This window comes from Amphibalanus amphitrite, unplaced genomic scaffold, assembly GCF_019059575.1.
Source record: "Amphibalanus amphitrite isolate SeventyFive unplaced genomic scaffold, NRLGWU_Aamphi_draft 000199F_arrow, whole genome shotgun sequence".
Taxonomy (NCBI): domain Eukaryota; kingdom Metazoa; phylum Arthropoda; class Thecostraca; order Balanomorpha; family Balanidae; genus Amphibalanus; species Amphibalanus amphitrite.
Genome location: NW_024881694.1, coordinates 555,839 through 578,998, shown reverse-complemented (window position 1 = coordinate 578,998; position 23,160 = coordinate 555,839). Strand labels below are relative to the sequence as shown.

Genomic DNA, 23,160 nt, shown 5'->3' with positions numbered 1-23,160 from the left:
GAACCGTTGCATTTACAAGACGGCAACTTGAACGGTACCATATGCAAAGAGCATGTTTGAAGTCTAAGCAGTATTGGCGTGACTTTATCAAAAGCGAGATTTTTAACGTTTCGAATAAAATAGAGCCAATCACAAAACCATAGCCTGAGCTCTGAGGCCGTGTGCCCTTCCAGATTGCAGACCCGTACCAAGCGCAGCGGCCGTCTTACAAGGTCAATAAAGAAGAACTGCGGCCGTATGGAGTTGGACACGCAAATCGCAGAAGAATTGGCATACATCTAGTATAAAGGGTAACGAATAAACAAACGCTAGACCTAGCATACGTAAAGGTTTATGGAAAAGCGAAACCGAACAGAACAGCACCTTCAGGAGATAGAAACACATAAATCAACAAACACCATTTTTTTACAATGCAAAACTTTTCGGTCACAGCGAATCCGCAAAACACTCAATCGTCGGTGTTACTTTTCAAATAACACAACAGATGACCGAACTATACACAGGTCACAGATACGTCACAGCTTCCATCTAATAAATAAATAACAAGGACAGCCGGTTCGCCGCCGGTGATACAGGCAGCAGGTCAGAACCACGAGAGCAGCATCCAATGCTAAATCACCAAACAGTCGGGGGGGGGGGGGGGGTCAGCAAACAACTACGAGCATTACAAAGCAGGCAGGCATCCGCATGCGCTAAAGTAATGCGAGACTCTCCAGGGGACAGCTACCATAGTCGAGGGTGTACCAATAACGTAAGGCAAGCCAGCAGCCAAAGCTGGATAGTTTTGCTGAGATAACTGTCTAGTAATTAGCAGCCGAAAAGAAGTCAATGACTAGCCCATCAGAATCCAAGCAGCAGTATTATAGCAGTCAATGAACAGTCTCGTCAGTCCGTGGAAAGGACCCAGTTACCAGCGTTTGCTGCCTTATCAGAAAGACTTATATCGGGGTTCACAATATATCGTCAAACAGCTCCGATTCACAGAGCTACCTACCACATTATCACCAACCCCGCAAATAGGGCGTAATATCCGCTGAATACAGTCCCACGACCATTCGTTCTTCCTTCTCGTCACTTCTCTTTCCTCACATCACATCTCACCGTAGCCGAGCTCACCCCATTCACTCTGAGCTCATCTCGGCTAATTTACCATATCGCTGCAGTGCAGTCCAGAGACAGCTCCCTGCACTCTCTGTTCACATACCACCACCGTCTTTTCACCTAGACCACCCTAGTTTTTACCGCCTTCACGTGCCGGTATCCTCAATGACGACAGACAGTCCCACCTCTCCCAGCTCCGGGTCGTCCGCGCCGCCCTCGGCCGGTGACACGGCCAGGCCGGGAGAGTTACCCTCGCTCTCCACTACCAGGGTACTGGTACAGCCGACCAGGTGCAGGTCGTACGGGCCGTCAGTTTCCTGTGGAACGGGGGAGAGGCATACTGGAGAGTGTTCCGAAGACGGGGGGGGGGGGGGGTGCTCGCTTAGGGGGTATATGGGTTACAGCAAGGTCCTAAGGATCCAAGATAACACACGACTTACACACTGTGAGAAATCTCACTTTCAACAAATCCTTCACACACCAAATGTTCGAAGATGGGAATGCATTCCATAACATTCTCTGTCACCTTTGCCTTCTGTATCAGACTTTCATGTTCCTCCATGCTTTCTTAGCCCTCAACACACTCGCCCAACCCTCATCTACCCTCCCACCCCTTCTCTCCCACTTCCCCATCCTCTAGATTCCCCTCCTCTCACCTCCCCCTGGTCTCCGTCAGAGGGCAGCACCAGCACCTGAGCCGTGTCGCCCTCAATGCCCAGAGAGCGGACATCCACGTCGGTTAGGAGCAGTTGGATCCGCTGAGGACTCTCTTCGGCAGCGGACGGCGACGGCGCCGTGTCATCCTGATCGGGAGAGAGGAGGAGGGCTTAGAGGGGGAATAGAGGGCGAGCACGGAGGTCAGTGAACAACTGGTAGCCTTTATTTTTGACAGTCGACGGATGCGAGGGGTTATCAGAAGTCACGCCGTGGACAAAAATGTCGCTAATCGAGATTTATCGCTACCATACGATGTGCAATAATGAGCGTCCTGCAACGCTTATTTGTACGAATAACATCTACGTAATTAAATAATAGAAGCTTAATTGTACTGTGCACTGACGAGTATGACCGACGTCGATATAAATTGAAGACGATTAAAATCGCTGGACATAACGTTTCAAGCGCCGTATTCACAGTTGAGCTCCCTTGATCATTTGCTCCACTGTCCACCACTACATCTCCACTCTCCTCTATCCCCTCCCCCACTCTCCCCCACCCTCCCCGTCTCTCTCACCGCCGGGGTCTGCGCCGCCGCCTCTCCGTTGACCCAGTTGTGGTCCCGCCGCTGGTGCGCCTGATACATGGTGATGTTGCGGAACACCCGTTTGCACATTTCGCACGTATAGGTTATCCGCGGAGTATGCACCAGCTGGTGTTTGTGAAGGGTCGAGTACTCGGCGAAACTCTTCCCGCAGCCCTGTGAAAGAGGGGGAGAGGATGGCAGAGTGTGGTGTGAAAGGGTGAAAGAAGCGGCATGGGTGACAAATATGCAGTAGACATGGCGACCTGACGGACATGGCCAAACAACGGTAAAGTTATTGCGAAGCCAAGAACACAACCAAACCAATTCGTAATAAAAGTGCAAGGCCTTGACAATTAACAGAGCCTTTGCGTCAATCATCTACCTTGGCATGGAGCGCCAGCTTTTACAGCTTTTAGCTTTTCTGCCTTGGCACTTAGTATCTACGTCCTTCGCATCACCATCGACACTAGCATCTACTACGCTAATGTCAGACCAAATGCTCCACCCTTCCCGGTGTCGGAGGCGGCGCAGCTACTCACGGGATGTTTACATTGGAACGGCTTCTCTCCCGTGTGTACCCGCCGGTGGTTGGCCAGGTTCGTCTGAGACTTGAACGTGCGCTGGCAGTTCTCATAATCGCAAACGTACGGACGCTCGCCTGGCAAGACACGCAAATGATCGACGATTAAAATATAACACTGCAAGATAATACAAGGGTAAAGTCACAGACTATGAGATATTGTGATCCAAGATAACACTAGTGAACTAGAGACGGAACATTGAGTATGTTTCCTCGCTATACCTATGATACACGGAGAACCAGCTGTACCCGACAAACTAGCAAAACGTAGTGAAATAGCCCGGTTGATGAAATGCGTAAGTTGAAACACTAGCACATATCACACAACCATGTCCGTTGCTCGCTCATGCATAGCAGCTCACCTGTATGCGATCTCATATGGACCTTCCGGATATCGGATGTCGAGAAACTCTTGAAGCAGCCGCGAAACGTACACGCGTACGGCTTGTCACCTTGGAAGATGAGAAGATCGTTAAAACAGCCGTCATTTAACGACATTAAATGAAAACCTTTTGAGGTGTTAACCGAAATGATGCGCAACAAAGCGTCATGCACACATATCAAAGCCAGGAGATGTACATTTTATAATTCAAACGGCAAAACCGCGATAGTTAAAAATCATGGCCACTTTGTGATTTGACACCTAAACTGATGTAAAACTTCCGAATGGTAACAAACGTTATTTGGCAGCTTCAGTCTTCAGACATAAACGACCGATGTTGTTAGAAACAACAGCATCTAACCATGTAATTCCACGCTCCATCTCACATCCACTCCCCTCCCCCTGCCCACCCGTGTGTGTGCGCGAGTGTCGGCGCAGATCGCTGGACGACTTGAAAGCCTTCTGGCAGCCGGGCGCCGTGCAGGAGTAGGGACGCTGGCCGGTGTGGGTGCGGCAGTGGGCAGACATGCTGTAGAAGCTGGTGAAGCTCCGGCCGCAGTCGGCCCAGCCACAGACGTGCGGCCGCTCGCCCGTGTGGGACATGTCGTGCGCCTGCCGGGCGGAGAGAGCGGGCAGAGGGTGTGTTAGAGGCTAAAGTTCGAACAAACCGCCCGGGTTGCGGCGGAGGAACGGCAGACGGCAAAGTTCGTGTGAGAAGTGCGATTATGCACATGCAAGATCAACAGCGAGATCATGAAATACACAGCTGAATACCACACAACGAGTGCATGGGATTGTCTCCATCTAAACTAGAAATCAAGGTCCAGCGAACGAACACCATTACATTACCAAAGCGTCCTTCAACTTTCCTAGAAAGAATGAAGGATGATAAATCGTGAAAAGACACCAGCAAAGCTAGCTACTAAATTGATACAGGCTTCATCGTTGGCGAGCCAATACAGGAAGATCACCGATGCTCACACTAACCTTCAGGGAGTACAGCGACAGAAAGACTTTCCCACAGTTTGGATAGTCGCAGGTGAAAACGGTGCGTTTCATCTTCTTGGCGCCTCTCGTCGACCCAGGCGAGAGACGTAGCGCCTTCATGACCTCAGTTCCAGCCGATCCGTCCTTGTTCATCATGTCTAGATTCACATGTGTACACAGAAAGGGCATGGTTGGCGATAAATGGTGTCGTGACAGCCATGAAACATTAGCACAATAACTTTTGAAACTGTGCTACGTTCTGCCGTAATATTGCGGATAAGGCTTCTGTCTCGTAGTCGACACTCAGTGGAATGAGTTCGAGACCGGAGGGTTACATGACAGCTACACGTTCGGCTAAAAGTATCACCGGCGAATCCGTCCCGAGCAAGATCGCTTGGTGGGTCCGTGCCAGTGGTGTCAGTTGCAACAAGCACTATTGAACTATTGCTTAGCATCATGAGTTGGATCACAGTCTTCCATTCATTCATTTGGGGAGTTTCTATGACAGAAAGATCAAGAAAAAGCAACAAAGACGATACTTAATCACTCATTATGACACCTTGTTGGTGAACTATCAATGATCAAAGCACTAAACTGTGCTCCAAAATATCATAAAGACTACCTAGTACCTACCCATTCTTTTCAAGGCTCTTCTAGTCAAAGTTACATCAGCGAGGTCACAAAGAGGCAAGGCCTTTTCTGAGTGACAGTTTTACTTTTTTATACCGATATTTATATTCTTAGTAGGAACTTGCCACAAGGGTCATAGACCATAGTTAAAGGTGCCTGTAAGACAGCAGCTATGTCAGTCGGGCGCACTGTGGTATCTCCGATTCATTTATGGAGACGTTTCTATTATTGGAAACGTTTCCAATTTTGACTACTCTTCTGTTCCAAAAATGGAAACGCTCGTTCCATAAATAGAAACGCTAACATCTCCGCACATATTTTCTTGCCAAGGGTGGCTGGATTCGATGTATAACAACTGTTTCACGTAAAACAAGCTCAGATACACCAAAAGCACTTGTCTTCTTGCATGGAAAGCTGTCGTATGCATTAAAATTCACGTCTTTAAAATGCTCCTGAATCGTATCCATTTATGGAGACTTAGTTTCCAAAAATGGAAACGCCGATGTTCCAAAAATAGAAACGCTGAAGTTCAAATGTGTGCAAACTTAGCTTAAATGTGTTTTTAAAATTCACATGCAACTAAAAATTTGATGTTTTGGGACTGGTTTAGCATCTCGGCTCTCGGCAGTTACCTTGGACGCCGGGTTCGATAATAATACCTTACGAGCCGCAACTTGAGCACATTCAAAAGTCAACTAAAACTAAGATTTCCCAGAAACTACTGGACAGATGTGGTCCAAAGTGGGCAATACATAAAGCGTAGATATCATTTCAATATATAAAATTAATATCCATGTTACACATGAGCTAGAATGAATAAATTCATCGTCAGAATGCAATGGTATTTGGTGTGACGACGGTGCAGACCTTATTTCCATCCTGCTTTTTACGTATTTGCACGGAGATTTACGTTGATCCGAGCCTACGATCATATTCAGCACATTTGAAATATCATAAAATGCCCACTTAAGTCTCCAAATAGGGCTTTGCAACAACTTTCATGCGATTTAATAAAAGATTGACGACCACCAGGCCGCTGGTACACCGGAAAACCCAAGGCCCTATATAGAAGGTATGCTCATTAGGCCAAAGCAGCGATTTCCGTGACGTCACAGGTACGAAGGGTCGGACGGCTGTAATGCAATCATATGGAAAATGACCCAACTTTAGGGCTCTCCCACATAGCTGCCAGACTCGATACTCGGGTAAAAATTATATCACATGAAAGCTCGAATCAAGACGAACAAGAAACCTATGTGACGTTTTTACGTATTACTAGCGGCTTAGACTCTATTCAAGTATATTCAGAGCTCTGCATTAGCTCACTTTTTCTGCCGTCAATGCCTCTACAAATGCCTAGTCGGCGCACGTGCGCTTGTCGAGCGGGGACCACCAGTCGGGCGATTCGGAGCTACCGCCCAATCAGAACGCCACAATGCCGTGACGTCATTGGTCGCACACGACACGTTACGGAGATAGGGATGAGACAGCCCTGCGGCAGGCCCATGTCGTCCCCTATCTCCCTGTGTGTCCAAGTGCACAGATGACGTCACACGAAGGGGCGGAGTCGGGGGCGGAGCCTGGCGCAACGGCCGCCATATTTGAATTTGTTTTATTAGAATGTATTCTATATTTTGTGTTTCAGTCAATTGTTATCGATAGCTTTATGAACGGTTAGCTGTAATATAAGTCATTTATCAAGAAACAACACATATTCTGCTTGCAATTTCGATTTAAAGGAAATAGTTCACTTTTTAACATGGGTTTTGAACTGGAATAGCAGTTCCGTAGCTTGGGCTGAGACGAGCATAAATCAGGAGCTTTTACAGCCCAACGATCACCCTAGGCAAAGATATTCTATTTCTCGTCCCAGGATGTGTGCCTTGCATATATTCGCATCCAGTATGCAAAGAGCATGGGTCCCGAAAATTCTTCAGAAACTAGTGAAATTATCTACGAGAACTCAAGAGAAATTCTCGTACTGATCAATAAGGACATTCAGCAGCAGCAGATCGCCCAAATGCCGGTGGCCGCGATAATTTCTCTAGTTTCTGAAGAATTTTCGGAACCCATGCTCTTTTCATACTGGATCGCCTGTGCCTTACAGAAACTGAAAAGTTCTTCTTATATCAAAATATAGAAAATAATCTTTTGTTATAAATAGGTTTTATTTTCTTTGCTGATCATTTTGAACATAAAAAATCATAAATCCATTGCAAAAAAAATAATTTCGTGAAAGTGAACTATTTCCTTTAAGTACGACCCGCGCCTAGATTCGAACACACGATCTTTGGATTACGGCGCAAGCATCCTAACCACTACACCACCGCGGCGGCGTGGCGGCCGGCGGAAGGGAGGCTGCGGAGGCATGGGGGCTTTTTACGCATTTTTGGAAAAAACTAATGGGTTTAGTGAAAAATGCTTCTTAGATAATTCGAAGAAAAATGTCTCGGCTTTCCGATGATGCACTTAGTTTTGTGCTAGCTGTAGCAGAGTTTGTTCTATAGCGCTTCAAAAATCGCCCATTTGCATAGGGGGACTTCAAGACTTGCCCCCAGATGACGTCACGAGCTGACGTCACGATCAGGTAGAATCGCCGGACGACCCTACCTGGTATATAGGGCCTTGCCCTGCGGAAAACCCAGCGTGATAATGAATGAAAAACTGAATTTCCCGGTGATGTGGTTGTTCCAGTCAATGGGTCAGTCTTTCAGTAGTCTGTTAAAAACGTTATTTTTTGTTCAAAACATTCATAGATGTTGATGAAATACTAGGACTTACTCCACAAGGAGATCGAATGGGTCGGAGCGCTTTCAATATGTATTATACATATCGTCGTCAGCGAATCAATAACGGGTCGAATCGAGTCGGGTATCGAAGAGGTTCGGGAGCTGCGCGGCAGAGCGATCACATACTATTCGAATTATGCATTAAAGAGAATAAAAAACACGTGAGAACAATCATGATACACTAGCTGCTAAAATGAATTAAAATGGGGTGCTAAAATGCATAAATGGCACGTATAAAAATACAATAAAGGGGGGGGGGAAACAGGATACCTATGGTGATAAAGACTGAGTAGAAAAGACTATACAAAAATGAGTGCAAAAACTGTACAAGGACGAGTACAAATATAAATACATACAAAGGCCGAACTAGACGTAAACACTACTGACAAAAACGGCGGATTATCGGCAGCCAGCGGTCATGCAGCAGGGCACCCGAGTTCCTGTTCACGTTTGCGTCATTCGGCGACACCAGGACGGCTTCACGCCGACCAACAGTCCGAATATAGGCCGATTCCAGGAGAAGTCGCATCTGGTGATGACTGGCTCGATTCAAGATCTTGATGGCATCGAAAGCAGGTGAGCAGTCTCTATGGGTACTGAAGGCCGATGTATTGGCTCTCGAGCGGACTGCTCCAGTCCAGCTCTCCCGGTGTTCTCGGAGTCTCGTGCCCAGCTCACGATCTGTCTCGCCGATATAGACCATTGGGTCACCGTCCACTTGGCAGGAGCACTCGATCCGATAGATGACGTTGCTCTGTTGTAGCTTAGGCAGATGGTGCTTAGCCTTGCTGCAGAGCAGCGAGCCGATGGTGACTGAAGGCTTGGAGACGAGCTGGATCCCGATCTTGCTGGCCTCCCGTTTGAGTTGGTAGAACAGGGGGCCGGCAAACGGAACAGAGACTCGGACAGGCGCCGGGTGTGAGTTCGCGCTAGGTGGCGCTGGTAGGGCCCTTGCCTTCAGTCTGAGATCGGTCCGAGTCTTCTGAATGGCCGAGTCGATGAATGATCGTGGGTAGCCATGATGATGAAACTTCTGGCGGATGAAGTCAAGCTCCTGCTGGCGGTCTCTCATGGACGAACAGTATCGGATCGCTCGAGTGCAGTCAGATCGAATGGCCGCTCTCAGGTAGCGGGTCTCGGTGTAGGAGCTGAAGGCAGGCACTTGGTTGGTGTTGCAGGACTTCCTGTAGACCTTGGTGCAGAACTTGTCGTCTCTTCTAGTGATGCAGATGTCAAGATACGGTAGCTGTCGGTTTACTTCCAAGTCAGTGGTGACATTGATGCTGGAGTCCTTGCTGTTCAGCTGGTTGACCCACGTGCTGAGGATGTCGTCACTGCCCTCGAACAAGACCAGGTAGTCGTCCGCGTATCGGCAGAAAGCATGGACCCTGCCACCACAGTTGGCCGCCAGGAGCTCCAGATCAGCCTCCCAGTGACCCATGTACAGGTCAGCGACCACCGGAGAGTAGCTTTTGCCCATGGCTAGGCCGGTAGTCTGCCTGAACCATCGCTCCTTGTCACCGTCTTGAATGACCGCATGGCAGTTCTGGATAGAGATGTTCAGCAGGTCAGCGACTGCGTCGGGCTTGAGACAAGTTACGTCGGAGAGGGCGTCTCTGTTGTCTCGCAGCTGAGTACGAATCAGTGAGATGGCTGTCTGAGTAGGTATTGACGGGAACATCGCCTCCACATCCAGGGAGACGAGACGGCAGCTGTTGACCGCATGCGTCATGTTCTGTAGCATCTCCAGGACTTGCAGTGGAGAGCTGATCGAGTGTGGAGGGCGTGGGAGGACTTTCAGACACTTCGTCAGATGCTTGGTCAACTCGTAATCTGCACCGCGGTGGGCTGGGCAGATTGGTCTCAGTTTCAAGTTGGAGATCCAGTTGAGTCTGTCGTCGTCGGTGCTGGGAGGTGATGAGTATTTGTGAGTTTTCACAAGTCCATAGAACGGACCGCTGCGGCCATGGGTCTTGGAGAGGCGGCGATAGAGTTGGTAGCCTTCTGGGTTGTTCTCCTTCAGCATGGTGTCACGTCGCCTTCCACGAACAGCAGGTCCGGCCAATGCTGTGAGCAGGTGCTCGTTAAACCTGCCAGCAAAGGCTTCCGCTGGATCACTGGTTACCTCCTCGTAGACCGGTGACTGGAGTGAACGTAGAAGGGCTGCTGTGTAGTCAGACTTGCTTATCACCACCAGAGCCTTGGCCTTGTCTGCTGGAACAATCACCTTGGAGTCATCTCTGGTAAGTGACTTCAAAGACTCGGTCAGTTGTTTAGGCGGCTTAGGCTGTGGTTGGTTGTTGGCCCGTGTCAGTATCTTCTCAGCCTTGTTGAGGAAGGCGGTGATGTCATCGCCGGTCACACCTTGCTGGTCGGCTTGCTTGATGGCGATGTCGGAGACCATCTGGCTTTTCAACGCCAGCTCCAGAACAGGGGGCCTTGCTGGAGCTATGGAAAACTTGGACCCAAGTTGAAGTGCATGAGTCTCTTCTCTAGAGAGTGGCTGGTTAGTGAGATTGATGACCGTCACATCCGTTGTTGCTGACCGTCTAGGATGTGTACCGGAGAAGGTCAGTCCCCCGTTCTCTCTCAGTAGAGCATGAAACTTCTTGGCCTTCACTGATTCACATTTTCTCAGTTCATGTCTGAGATGTTATTATTTTTGAGATGTTATTCATAGATGTTATTATTTTCCATTAGAAAAACGTGTGAATTTTTTATCACGTCAACATGTTATAAGCATCGCCTCGTTCGTCAACTTTCGGTTTTCTGATCGGAAAGTCGGAGAACAGGAACATAAACTAGAATGCTGGCTGTCGATTGGTGGCATCCTGCGCATGCCAAATTGCACCAATCAATGCCCAGTTTGCTTTAAAGGTAGCGATGCACACAGCGTCTCCATTTATGGAACAGATCGTTTCTATTTTTGGAAACGGCGTATCCATTTTTGGAACAATGTTCCAAAAATGGAAACGTTTCCATAAATGGATCGGAAATACCACAGTGTGCCCGACTGATGTTAAGTCCAGAACTCACTGTCTTTTATGCTGTTCTCTGAAACTGAAGTGTTGGTTGAGCTTTCTTCAACCAGATCTTGAATACTACCAGTACTGCCATCCATTGTAACTGGAAACAGAGATTTCTTATTTCAGAATTCCCTCAAACAGCTTAAATATCCAGCCAACACTTGGAAACGTGTAGCTGTGGAAGCAACATGATTGTGCAGGGTGTGCATTTTGTGAGTGGATTTCCAGTCTCTCCTTGACCAATGTCCTTTGTTATTTCATCTGTTGTACCAGTACAGGACACTTAGCTAGCTGCAAACTTTGGTGCTATGCAAAAGCGAAATAGGTGAGGAAAGATTAAGACAAAGGACAGGACAGGATGAGGGTAGGGGTAGGCAGGTATGAGCGGCTCACTGGACTGTGCTTTAACATAGCTAGGAGTTAGGACAGGCGGAAACTTGACATATACCCAGGCTAGAACCCCCAGGAAGGTACTGAAAATTTGGTGGCGCACAGTGCCGCCACTGTTTTCTTCCTATTCAGGAAAAACCACAGGGGGGGGGGCAAATTGCCCCCCCTCACTGGGGCGAGGGTTTATCTTAGTTGGTGGGCCTTTGTCAGCCACAAAACAGCCAGTAAGTCTCAGCTGTTAAAGGGACCCTCCCACCTTCAAAAAAGTTAATGAATTGGCATGAAAGTGATGTCGCTCGGTTCAGAAAGAGCAAAAACGAATATCTACCAAATTTCATCGAAAAATATTCACCGGTTTTCAAGATATTAGACTTTTACTTTTGTTTACTTTTTGGGATCTCCGCTGTTCCTAGCGACTTTATTTGAAAGTGCGGCATTTGTTGCGCGCAAAGCAGCATATACCACCGCGTGCTACAAAACGTTTTAGTCAAACATTTAACGGACGTTCGAAAGCCTGATGACGTCATCAGATTCCCGTAATGGTTAAGAGATAGGGACCACGCTGGTCCCACCCTGCAAGTAAAGGGAGGAAATTTCTTGAACACCATAAAGCTGCGGGGGTTGCGACCAGGATAAATGGTGGTTTCTGAGCCTGGCCGCAAACTTGGCTATCTCAACTCAAAACTAATGTTAAGGTGGGAGGGTCCCTTTAAGCTTAACACTTTGTAGATTGAAGCAGCAACAGTCTCTAAGTTGATAACAGTTTCAAGTTCTGAAGGCAATTATTTTGAAGTCAGCATATTCTCGACTTCAGCACTTCTGAGTTTGCAGATTTGACATAGGCAAAATCATACCATCATTTTATAGTTATAAATATTGGCCTCAGCCCTACATCCACCTATCACAATGAAGGTATCTTGGTATTAGTATGTATTAGGTACGCGATAAGTAGATGATAAATAGGTAAGTAAGTAATACCTTTTTTTTTTAGTGGCCCTAACTTACGTTACCGGCCTCGCGAGGAGGGCGGCGACCTAACTACGCCGCGCAAAAGAAACCGGCCGTCCTAACTAAGACCGGTGGCCACTTTTACTGCAAGACAACATGGGAAAACCCATATCCATGTACTATGCCATGAATATGGGGAAAAACCCATGAATTTACGTTAAGACACATAAATGACAGTGAGACTTACCGTTAAATTGATGTTTGTGGGGGGAGGGAAGGAGGAAGTTTGTGAATGGTAGGGTTACGATGTTACGATAAAGTTGGATGATAGGAATGGTTTGAAGAGTGGGGGATATGTCGCTGCCGCTGTTGAAGGCCGATTGCTGTACCCGGGCCTGTGGTCGCCCAAACCCGGCCGCTGCCGCTGTTCAGCGGCCGGGTCCGTGACTGTAGAATCCTTGGCCGCTGCTCGTCGTTGTGCAGTGGGTGAAGGGACAGTCCCAGAGTATGTGGACAGTCCCTTACGATGATAGCGAGAAGGAGGTCAAGTAATGGTGCATACTTTACAGTTTGTCGGAATAAGGTGAGTTTAAGACAAAATCAAGTACTAGATCAGTTAGTGCTGGATCATCTCCGAGAAGAGTCGGAAGGTCGTTTCTGAGGCGATATTTTGTAAGGTGGTTGTTGATATGTTTTCGTTCGTTGCGGAGGGCTGTGCATCCGATTAGAATGTGTTCAACCGTAATGCGTGTGTTGCATGTTTGGCATATTGGTGGGTCCGTCCTTTCGAAAAGATGACAGTGGGTGAAACGAGTATGTCCGCATCGTAGCCTTGCCAGTGTAACCTCGCGAATCCTATTTGGCTGGTTACAAGTTGTCCAGGATGTAAGATTTTGCTTGATCGCATATAAATGAGGAGAGTGAGTTTGATTCCATTTGTTTTGTAGGTAAGTATTAAATTTTGTTCGGAGTTTGTGGCAGACGTCCCCGATCGAGAGAGGCACCCCACTAGGATCTGCTCTCATTGCTCCTTCCTTAGCGAGGGTGTCTGCTAGCTCATTCCCTGCGATGCCACAATGACTTGGCACCCAAAGAAAAGTTATATGCTGACTTTCGTCTAGTTCTAGTAGCATTTTGTGGATATTTTGGATGCAGTAGTGGGTGACGTTATCAGTTCTTTCTAGAGCCTGAAGGGCAGATTTGGAATCGGTGCAGATTATTGCCTGTTCAATGTGAAGTGTTTGTATATGACGGACTACCGTTTGAATAGCGTGAACTTCTGCTGAAAAAATAGTGGCATGGTCTTGCAGGCGTATTTTGTATCTAATATTCGGGCCCACGGCTGCCGCGCCCGTTTGGTTTGAAAGACATGAGCCGTCAGTGTAGAAGAATGTGGAGTCTAGGTTTCTCTGTACATATTCATGGAACAGCAGTTGGGCATCCATTGGCGAAATGTTAGATTTTGAATCGTTAAAAAGATATTCAATAGAAATATCTCGCAGGAGCCAGAAGGGAAGCATAGGCGGTTTAGAGGCAACGTTTATTCGGCCAATGTTGAGTATTTCATGAGCCTGATTTATAATTTCGGGAAGGAAACACGACCTGCGGAGAGGTTGCCGGGAAAAGGGTTTCCTGGCTTCCATCGCTGGAATTGCAGAATGGTTCGGAATACTTTTGGCGCGATAGTAGTATCGTAGGAAAAGGAAGAAACGGCGGTCTTCTAGTGCTGGCAGGTTTGCCTCCGTTCGCAGGGAGAGTGTCGGTGTTGTGCGGAACGCCCCGGTTATCATCCGTAGACAGTTTGATTGTATGGCTTCGAGGCGTTTACAAAGAGTGGGCGAGAGTGTACTGAAAAGGTAACAGTTGTATTCGAGAGTAGATCGGATGAGTCCTATATAAAGCATTGACAACGTTTTTCTGTCCGCACCCCAGGTGAAACCTGCGATGCATCTTAAAGCGTTTATTCTTTTAAGACAACGTGTCCTGATGTGCTCTACGTGGAGTCGAAAAGTCAGATTTGAGTCCAAGATTATCCCCAAAAATTTGTGAGATGTGTAAAACGGGATTTTATTTCCATCAATCTGTGGCGATTCGTCCAAGGACGGTAGAGGTCCCCTTTTAAAGACCATCAGAGCTGACTTAGGAGCTGACAGAAAGAAGCCCCATTTCCTACACCATTGAACGCAGTGATCGATTACCTTTTGTATAATTGAAAAGGCTTGTTTATAGCTTTTGTGGGAGACCCATATTGCGATATCGTCGGCGAAGAGTGAGTAACGGACAGAGAGGGTAAGAAACCGTGGAAGTGATAAAAAGAGATCATTAATAGCGATTAGAAATAGGGTAGGTGACAATACACTTCCTTGGGGTACACCGTGCTCCATTCGGAAAGCGTCAGAGAGCGTGGTTTGACAACGAACTCTGAAGGTGCGAGGTTCGAGGAAATTACGAAGAAAGATGGCCAAATGGCCTCTAATGCCGATTGAATGGGCTTTGTTCAGAACCGTCGAGCTGTGTACTTTATTAAAGGCAGAAACTAGGTCCAGGAAAACAGCAACTGTTGGTTGGCGACGTTCCCAGTTAACTTGAATGTCAGAGATTAGACGAACGACATTATCTGCCGTGCTGGCATGCCGGTATTAGTAAGTCTGGCGTCCCACGAAGATGCCAGATGGCCACGGTTCAGAAATTCCCTAGATATCTAGAGATATTCTTCGGAACGCTGTGTACGCTAAAGTTACCGACCGATTTGCAAAGTAAAGATCTCAAACGATTCCCCGATTCACGGACTACCTGCACCGAAGTTCGTGACCTCAAAGGTCATGACCTTCAAGGTCAACATCAAGGTCAAACGGCGGAAACCGCTCTGCACGCTTAAGTTAGCGACCGATTTCCGAAGTAAAGGTCTCAAACGATTCCCCGATTCACGGACTACCTTCACTGAGGTTCGTGACCTCCAAGGTCATGACCTTCCAGGTCAACATCAAGGTCAAACGACGGAAACCTCCTCGGAACGCTGTGTACGCTAAAGTTAGCGACCGATTTCCAAAGTAAAGGTCTCAAACGATTCCCCGATTCACGGACTACCTTCACCGAGGTTCGAGACCTCCAAGGTCATGACCTTCAAGGTCAACATCAAGGTCAAACGACGGAAACCGCTCTGCACGCCAAAGTAAGCGACCGATTTCCAAAGTAAAGGTCTCAAACGATTCCCAGATTCACGGAATACCTTCACTGAGGTTCGTGACCTCCAAGGTCATGACCTTCGAGGTCAACATCAAGGTCAAACGACGGAAACCTCCTCTGAATGCTGTGTACGCTAAAGTTAGCGACCGATTTTCAAAGTAAAGGTCTCAAACGATTCCCCGATTCACGGACTACCTTCACTGAGGTTCGTGACCTCCAAGGTCATGACCTTCGAGGTCAACATCAAGGTCGAACGACGGAAACCGCTCTGCACGCTAAATTACCGACCAATTTCCAAAGTAAAGTTCTCAAACGATTCCCAGATTCACGGACTACCTTCACCGAGGTTCGTGACCTCGAAGGTCATGACCTTCGAGGTCAACATCAAGGTCAAACGGCGGAAACCGCTCTGCACGCTTAAGTTAGCGACCGATTTCCAAAGTAAAGGTCTCAAACGATTCCCCGATTCACGGACTACCTTCACTGAGGGTCGTGACCTCAAAGGTCATGACCTTCGAGGTCAATATCAAGGTCAAACGACGGAAACCGCTCTGCACGCCAAAGTTAGCGACCGATTTCCGAAGTAAAGGTCTCAAACGATTCCTAGATTCATGGACTACCTTCACTGAGGCTTGTGACCTCCAAGGTAATGACCTTCCAGGTGAACACCTCGGTGAAGGTAGTCCGTGAATCGGGGAATCGTTTGAGACATTTACTTTGGAAATCGGTCGCTAACTTTGGCGTGCAGAGCGGTTTCCGTCGTTTGACCTTGATGTTGACCTCGAAGGTCATGACCTTTAAGGTCACGAACCTCAGTGAAGGTAGTCCGTGAATCGGGATATCGTTTGAGACCTTTACTTTGGAAATCAGTCGCTAACTTAAGTGTGCAGAGCGGTTTCCGTCGTTTGACCTTGATGTTGACCTGGAAGATCATGACCTTTGAGGTCACGAACTTCGGTGAAGGTAGTCCGTGAATCGGGAGATCGTTTGAGACCTTTACTTTGGAAATCGGTCGCTAACTTTAGCGTACAAAGCGTTCCGAGGAGGTTTCCGTTGTTTGACCTTGATGTTGACCTCGAAGGGCATGACCTTGGAGGTCACGAACCTCAGTGAAGGTAGTCCGTGAATCGGGGAATCGTTTGAGACCTTTACTTTGGAAATCGGTCGCTAACTTTAGCGTACACAGCGCTCCGAGGAGGTTTCCGTCGTTTGACCTTGATGTTGACCTCGAAGGTCATGACCTTCGAGGTCACGAACCTCAGTGAAGGTAGTCCGTGAATCGGGGAATCGTTTGAGACCTTTACTTTGGAAATCGGTCGCTAACTTTAGCGTACACAGCGTTCCGAGGAGGATTCCGTCGTTTGACCTTGATGTTGACCTGGAAGGTCATGACCTTGGAGGTCACGAACCTCAGTGAAGGTAGTCCGTGAATCGGGGAATCGTTTGAGACCTTTACTTCGGAAATCGGTCGCTAACTTAAGCGTGCAGAGCGGTTTCCGCCGTTTGACCTTGATGTTGACCTTGAAGGTCATGACCTTTGAGGTCACGAACTTCGGTGCAGGTAGTCCGTGAATCGGGGAATCGTTTGAGATCTTTACTTTGCAAATCGGTCGGTAACTTTAGCGTACACAGCGTTCCGAAGAATATCTCTAGATATCTAGGGAATTTCTGAACCGTGGCCATCTGGCATCTTCGTGGGACGCCAGACTTACTAATACCCTATTGCCTACCCACCTAGGTACCTATACCTTTGACTTCTCATCCCGGCATTGACAAAGAACTTCGATCCCTATGGTCACCACTCACCTGAAAGCATTTCTTCGGGATCTGACATTAATATTTAATATTCAGTAGCTCCCTACACGATAAACTCAGAAAATTCAATAATATGGATCAGAGGTCAGCAGAGAAAAAACGGACGACGGTGAAAACAGGGCGCCTGGGGCGATTTGATCAAGGTTCGTGAAATTCACACGTGACGTTTCGTATGTAGAAGGCCCACGTTAGGGGGAGAAGTTCCAAATGTCACGTGACTAATATGCCCTCCGGCGTCCGAAAAAACGTATGTAGCTCCTTCAAACGGCAAACTCGCTTTTCTCTGTTCATTATCCTTGGTATCTCCTTCTTCTGATCCGCTAACAGCATTATCACGCTTCGTCGCCAATCAACTAGGTTAATTTAGAATCTTACGTCAGTGCAGTGAACATTCCTGCTCATTTAGTTCAAATGTGACGCAAAATTACGAACGGAAAATACATTTGTGGCGACAACAAAAACATTCGTCGCCGGCCGCCGGCGGTTGCGTTCCTTTATTTGTTTGAACTCACCTGTTGAACTCACCTGTTAGGTTTCCTTGCTCATTGCCCAGATGGTGGTAGGGTTATTAGACAGGAAACCGTGTCGAAGAGAGACGTGCCAACCCGGACAATAGATAAGCAGGACATTCAGAACTGGACTGTGCAATTGTTAAGGGTTGGAATGGTACGTCTGCTTGGGTGTAGTTGTTGCTGATGGAGGTAGTCTTTGTGCAATTTGCAACAACAAAAGAAGTGTTGACTAAGATGTGCGATGAAGTGAGTAACATATGGAGAATGAGATGAATCAGAATGGATAGACAAGATAGTGAGGATTTGGGGAGGGAATTAGGAACAAGGGCGGGGATGGGAGTCCCTGGCGCGTATAACCCCACTCTTGCTTGATAAGAGGGGGCGCCTACCAGGGACAGGCAGGATTGATTGGGTGTGTTTCTTTTTCAGCTACTGGAGATAATCAAATAGTCGACTTCCGAGACAGGTTTCCAAGGCAGACTTGAACTCCTTCAGTGTCTTGGATGTGACCACCCAGGTCGGCAGGGAGTTCCAGTCTTGGACGACACGCTGGGAGAAGAAGCGGGCTCTGGCGTCAACTTGACTGCGGCTCACTCGGATTTTGAACGGATGACCTCTTGTACGAGTGTCACGGGAGATATCCCATAGATCTGCAGGTTGTATTGGACAGTTTCCGTTGAAGATTTTCCAGCATTTGATCAGGTCAGCCCTCAGTAGTCGTCCCTTTATGGAGTAAAGGTCGAGCGTTCGTAGCCTGTCCCCATACTCTTTGCCTTCAAGTCCCTTTATCTGGCGGGTCCATAGCCTTTGCACTGATTCCAGCCTTTTCCTGTCCTGGACATATCCAGTGTTCCAGACAGGCGACGCATATTCCAGAATAGGCCTGATGTGCGTTTTAAGTATGTGTATCATAAATTCAGGTTCTCTACATACTGTGCCTTTCAGGAGGTTGTGGGCTACGCCGCCGGCTTTCCTTGTCACTGTTCTGCTGTGTTCATGGAACTTCAGTTGGTCGTCAACGAGTATTCCAAGATCAACCTGGGCGACTGAATCGGGAAGTTGACGTCCATCGAGGGTATAGCTGGGTCTATCCAAGATGTGTGAGCGTCTCTTGAAACGAAGAGTGACACACTTCTTTGAATTCATGTGTAATCCCCATGACTTGGCGGTTGCGTGGAGAAGGTTGATATCAGATTGCAGACTTGCAGTGTCACGGCCGATGTTCGAACTATCAATGCATGTGTATATTTTGAGATCGTCTGCGAATATCTTGTAGTGACATTTAAGGTTTGTCGCGATGTGGTTAATATATATTAGAAAAAGAACTGGGCCGAGGACTGACCCTTGGGGTACACCACTTTTGACGTATCTTGGTGCGCTGTACGCATCTTTGACGACCACTTGCATCGATCTGTCACATAGAAATTCTTTGAGCCACCTTAGAAGGTCTCCCCCGATGCCTATGTGCCCAAGCTTGTCTAGCAGAATATGGTGACAGACAACGTCGAATGCTTTTGCAAAGTCGAAGAGGATAAGATCAACTATTTTCCCTTTGTCGATCTCACTTGATATATACTCGTAAGTGGACAGAAGCTGGTCCTCCGTAGACATCCCTGGTCGAAAACCAAATTGGTGATCGATGAAGATGTTGTTTTCATTGAGGAAGATGTTCAAACCATTAGAGATCAGTCTTTCCAGGCATTTTGCGGGGACTGATGGCAAACAGATCGGCCGGTAGTTCAAAGGATCGACGTGAGACCCCTTCTTGAAGATTGGTACCACGATGGATAGCTTCCAGAGTGAGGGGAGTGATCCTTCTTCCAGTGAGAGATGAAATATCCTGGATAGAGGGCGAGCCAGGTGAGCTGCACACTCTTTCAGAAAACGGGGATGAAGACCGTCTGGGCCCATAGCAGAATTCACGTCGAGATCCATCAGCACCTTCTTCACCTCTGCAGAGTCGAAATCGACGGATTCAAGTGCTCCATCACACTGTTGGTGAGGTGCTGGGTGTGACGGCACTTCAGGTCGATACACACTGGCGAAAGCTTCGGCAAAACATTCTGCCATCTCAATTGGACTGTCAGTTGTGGTGCTGTCAGGAAGTCGAATTGGTCCTACTGAGGAGCGGAACTTCTTCTTGCTGCGGAGGTGAGCATGTAGTAGCTTTGGGTTCTCCTTCATCTTCAGAAGTAGCGACTTTTCATATTCCACTTGCGAGTAGAAAGTGAAGAGGTGAAGCTCCTTATTGATTCGCATAGATGAAGAGAGGAGATCTTGAGTGATGTGCGATTTACGACCATGTAGAGATCTAGCACGCTTGTATTGTTGCCATGCCCTGGTACGTCTCGTCTTGAGAGATGTCGGAGGATTTGTCTTCCAGGGGACTTTGCTCTTTGGTTTGTTGCGATTAGAAATGGGGATATATTGGCGTATCAGTGGCTGTAGGACTTGAAGGAGCCTGTTGAAGGCCTCTTCTGCGTTCAGGTGCGCAAGTTCAACATCCCAATCCACCTCGCTGAGGACGTTGTTGATATTATTGTATTGTCCTTTGTGCCAGAGTATGTGACCAGGTGCGTGTGATGATGAGCAAATTTCTTTGTCGAATGTGTACTGACAGTGGATACTGCAGTGGTCACAGCCAGGTGGTGGGGGCCTCACCTCTACTTCATTTATCCTGTCTGATTCTGTTGTCAAAATCAAGTCCAGTATGTTCCCTGATCGTGGAAATGTTGCCTCATGGATCCACTGGGTGAGTCCAAGTGTGTCAAACAAGTCCAAAAACTTCGAGTCTGATGAAGAGATGGGCTTCATAGAATCAAGTGACCAAGTGATGGTCGGTAGATTCAAATCTCCAATGAGAATGAGTTCTTTGCCAGTACATATTTGACGCAGGAATGCCATTAGCATGTCATTCTGTTCCGGTGAGTTCGAGGGTGGCCTGTATACTGCAACCACATGCAATTCCAGGGCGGACAGATGAAATATGATGACATTGGGGTAAGATGAATCAACATCCTCAACTTGAAGTCTTTCAGAGATGTATGCGCAAACACCATGTATACTTGAGCCCCCACTATCATTGCGCAGAAGTGAATAACCAGGTATTCTTACAACAGCATCTCCAACGTCTGGAGTTAGGTGAGTTTCTGATATTAGCAGTATGTCAGTGGTGTCATGCATATTGAGGATGTGTTGAAGAACGTTTAACTTGGTGCACAGGCCATTTACATTACAATGTGCAAAGTTTAAAACTTGAGTGTGGCTAGTTTGGCCATGCCATCTCAGTTTCCCGAGTTCCTGGGTGGGCTGTTACTTCGAGGGGGGTCTGGCTGAGTGGGAGCCGCTTGACAGGCTGGAGCTTCAGTGGCCGTGATCCCTTGGTCCCTTGGTGGACGGGGAGGGGGGCCTGTTTCGAGCTGTTTTGGAACAGTTTCTTCTGTACTTGAATGCTCACCAGGTGTCTCTGATGGCTCAGTATCTGGTTGGTGTTGAGCGTTGGGCATGTTTGACACTGTTGTTGTACCACCAACTGTTGGATGTTGGGCTTGGCGGGGTGCTGTCTGGTGCCACTCACTCTGCCGTGGCCGAGCTGCCAGCCTTTGTTGAAGCTCTTGACGCTGGGTATAGGTCAGATCTTTTCGGATGAATACATGTGAGTAAGAGGTGTACTTGAGTTCTCGTGCGTGTTCAAGTAACAGATTTCTTTGTCTGACGTTGTGGACGTTTCCCCGGTATAGATCTGCATCATTCTTGATTTGACATGCCTCAGAAAGCACAACTTTCTCACCTATCAGAAGCTCTGATATTTCGCTAAACTTGGCGGCTGCCTCAGCTGCAGTCTTAGCCCTGAGGCCCCTAATGACCAGAGAGTTTTGACGTTTCTTGCGTTCTTCTAGTTCTCGAAGCTCTTCACGAACGACTCTACGGTAGTTATCTGTTGCTTGCTGAATCATCTGAGGTGCACCCTGGGAAGGGTAGCTACTATGTGTTTGTGGGGGGTGAGGTTGCAAGTGGGGCCCCCTTAGTTTCTCTGCATATGTTGGGCCATCTCTTGCAGAGAGTGTTTGCTTCTCAGATGGGGGCAGGCTTCCTTGATCTGCAGCAGTGCCTGCTGTCAAATGATTTTTCACCGCCAGTTCAAGGTTGTCCACCTTCTTAATTAGTTCAGTTAGAAGGTCATTGTTTGCTGGCTGGAGTTGGTCCTGACAATTCTCTGTTTGCATAGCTGACTCACTCATGCAAGACCTGGGCTGAAGTTTGCCGAGATTTGGAAGTTTTCGGCATGAGTCACAGATAAATGACAGTACATCATATCTTTTCAGTGCATTGTAGGCGGCTTTGGCTATATCTTGGCAAAATGCATGAAACCAGTTTCCACAAAGATCGCATTGGACCCCTTGCTGGGAGTCTTTCACTTCCAGGTGGCACGTCAAGTTGCCTGGTCCGCCTGGACAGATGGAGGGGTTGAGATTGCCCCCATGGTTAGCCCGTACAACCGTAGGAGAAACACTGGTGCCAACATCAAGGGGTAGGAGGCCAATTGTATTAGCCACCGTACTCACATGATCCGGGGACGGATTCTGGTTTGTTGGAGTTTTACCATTTGGGCGGGACCTTGGTGGTGTTCTGTTTAGTGGCATTTTGTGAGTAATGCAGGCTGTGCAGGCATGCAAGGTGCAGACAGGACCACGAGAGAGGGACAGACAGGACCCAGTGCTCAGCGGCAGAGCAAGTACTCCCTGAACAGGCACAGAAGCTTTGCAGAAGCTGATGAAGACCCAGAGACAGCTTTGCAGGGTCACTTGTTTGACCTTGTGTGACGTGCAGACTCATGCACTTCATGCAGCATGCATCAAAGCAATATTTACAGCAAGTTGAAGAGCAACTGATTTTACTCTACGTGTCTTGATTGCCAATCCTCTATCTCCTCAACTATCACCTCTATCTATCAACTATCAACTATCAACATTGCTGAAGACTGAAGCTGTAAGTTTCTTAAAGGTAAGTTCCTGAAGCCCTTTTATTGTTAATTACTTGTTCCTATGCCAGCAAGTCTTGTGGTGTATCAGACCAGGTTCAGTGCCTTTTGGTGTGGATAGCTTTCGTAGATTTGTTGGTTTGGGGCTGCTCTCGCCTCTCAGCAGCCACTGGGTGACTGGTTTGATTTTGGTTGAAGTGCTTTACCCCAAGGCCTTTACCCCATGCGTACTCATCCCGTTTGCTTGCCAAAGGCTGTTGTGTCATATACCTTTGGCAAGACCCTCAATATGGAGTAGGGGTACGATAGGTAGGTAGGTAGTCAAGTCAAATATCCATAATGGTAATGAAATCCCATTAAAAAGTATGAAAGCCCAAAGCAAGAGAACCTGGGAGCCAAATTACATTTTTACCCAATTTGAATTTTAATAACTTGGAAGGTATGAGCCATGAGGTAATATCGGACCACTGCCCAATCAGCATGCCACAATGCTGTAATGCCACTGGCCACTAGGTCCCCCCCCCCCCCCAACAGGTTACAGAGACAGGGTTGAGACAGCCCTGGGTCTGATATTTAGCAATTAGGTGGCA

At 47.7% G+C, this 23,160-nt stretch overlaps 2 protein-coding genes across 21 annotated transcripts in view; one reads left to right on the top strand and one right to left on the bottom strand.

The window, feature by feature from the left end:
* Positions 1–387: 387 nt before the first annotated feature.
* Positions 388–17,194, bottom strand: LOC122384820 (zinc finger protein 76-like). Of its 18 annotated transcripts, XM_043372582.1 has the most exons (10): positions 17,069–17,161; positions 10,749–10,838; positions 4,927–5,079; positions 4,294–4,451; positions 3,717–3,918; positions 3,287–3,376; positions 2,884–3,002; positions 2,336–2,518; positions 1,758–1,904; positions 388–1,418 (listed from the first exon to the last, which is right to left on the bottom strand). In XM_043372582.1, the coding sequence occupies exons 3-10, from the start codon at positions 4,928–4,930 to the stop codon at positions 1,248–1,250; spliced, it is 1,074 nt and encodes a 357-aa protein (XP_043228517.1). In that variant the 5' UTR covers positions 4,931–5,079; positions 10,749–10,838; positions 17,069–17,161; the 3' UTR covers positions 388–1,247. The 18 variants fall into 18 exon arrangements, with proteins under 18 accessions (XP_043228517.1, XP_043228510.1, XP_043228509.1 ...); XM_043372575.1 differs by lacking the exon at positions 4,927–5,079 and having other exon boundaries at positions 17,069–17,194; XM_043372574.1 differs by lacking the exon at positions 4,927–5,079 and having other exon boundaries at positions 4,294–4,463; positions 17,069–17,163.
* LOC122384819 (phospholipase A-2-activating protein-like) overlaps positions 7,566–23,160 on the top strand; it is a 22,527-nt gene continuing 6,932 nt past the window's right edge. The window contains exons 1-2 of one of the 3 annotated variants that reach the window (XM_043372570.1): positions 17,373–17,579; positions 22,561–22,593. The gene's annotated coding sequence lies outside the window, so the exon portion shown is untranslated. Of the gene's footprint in view, positions 7,625–17,372; positions 17,580–22,560; positions 22,594–23,160 lie in introns of those variants that run through there. The other 2 variants (XM_043372571.1, XM_043372573.1) reach the window with 2 other exon arrangements.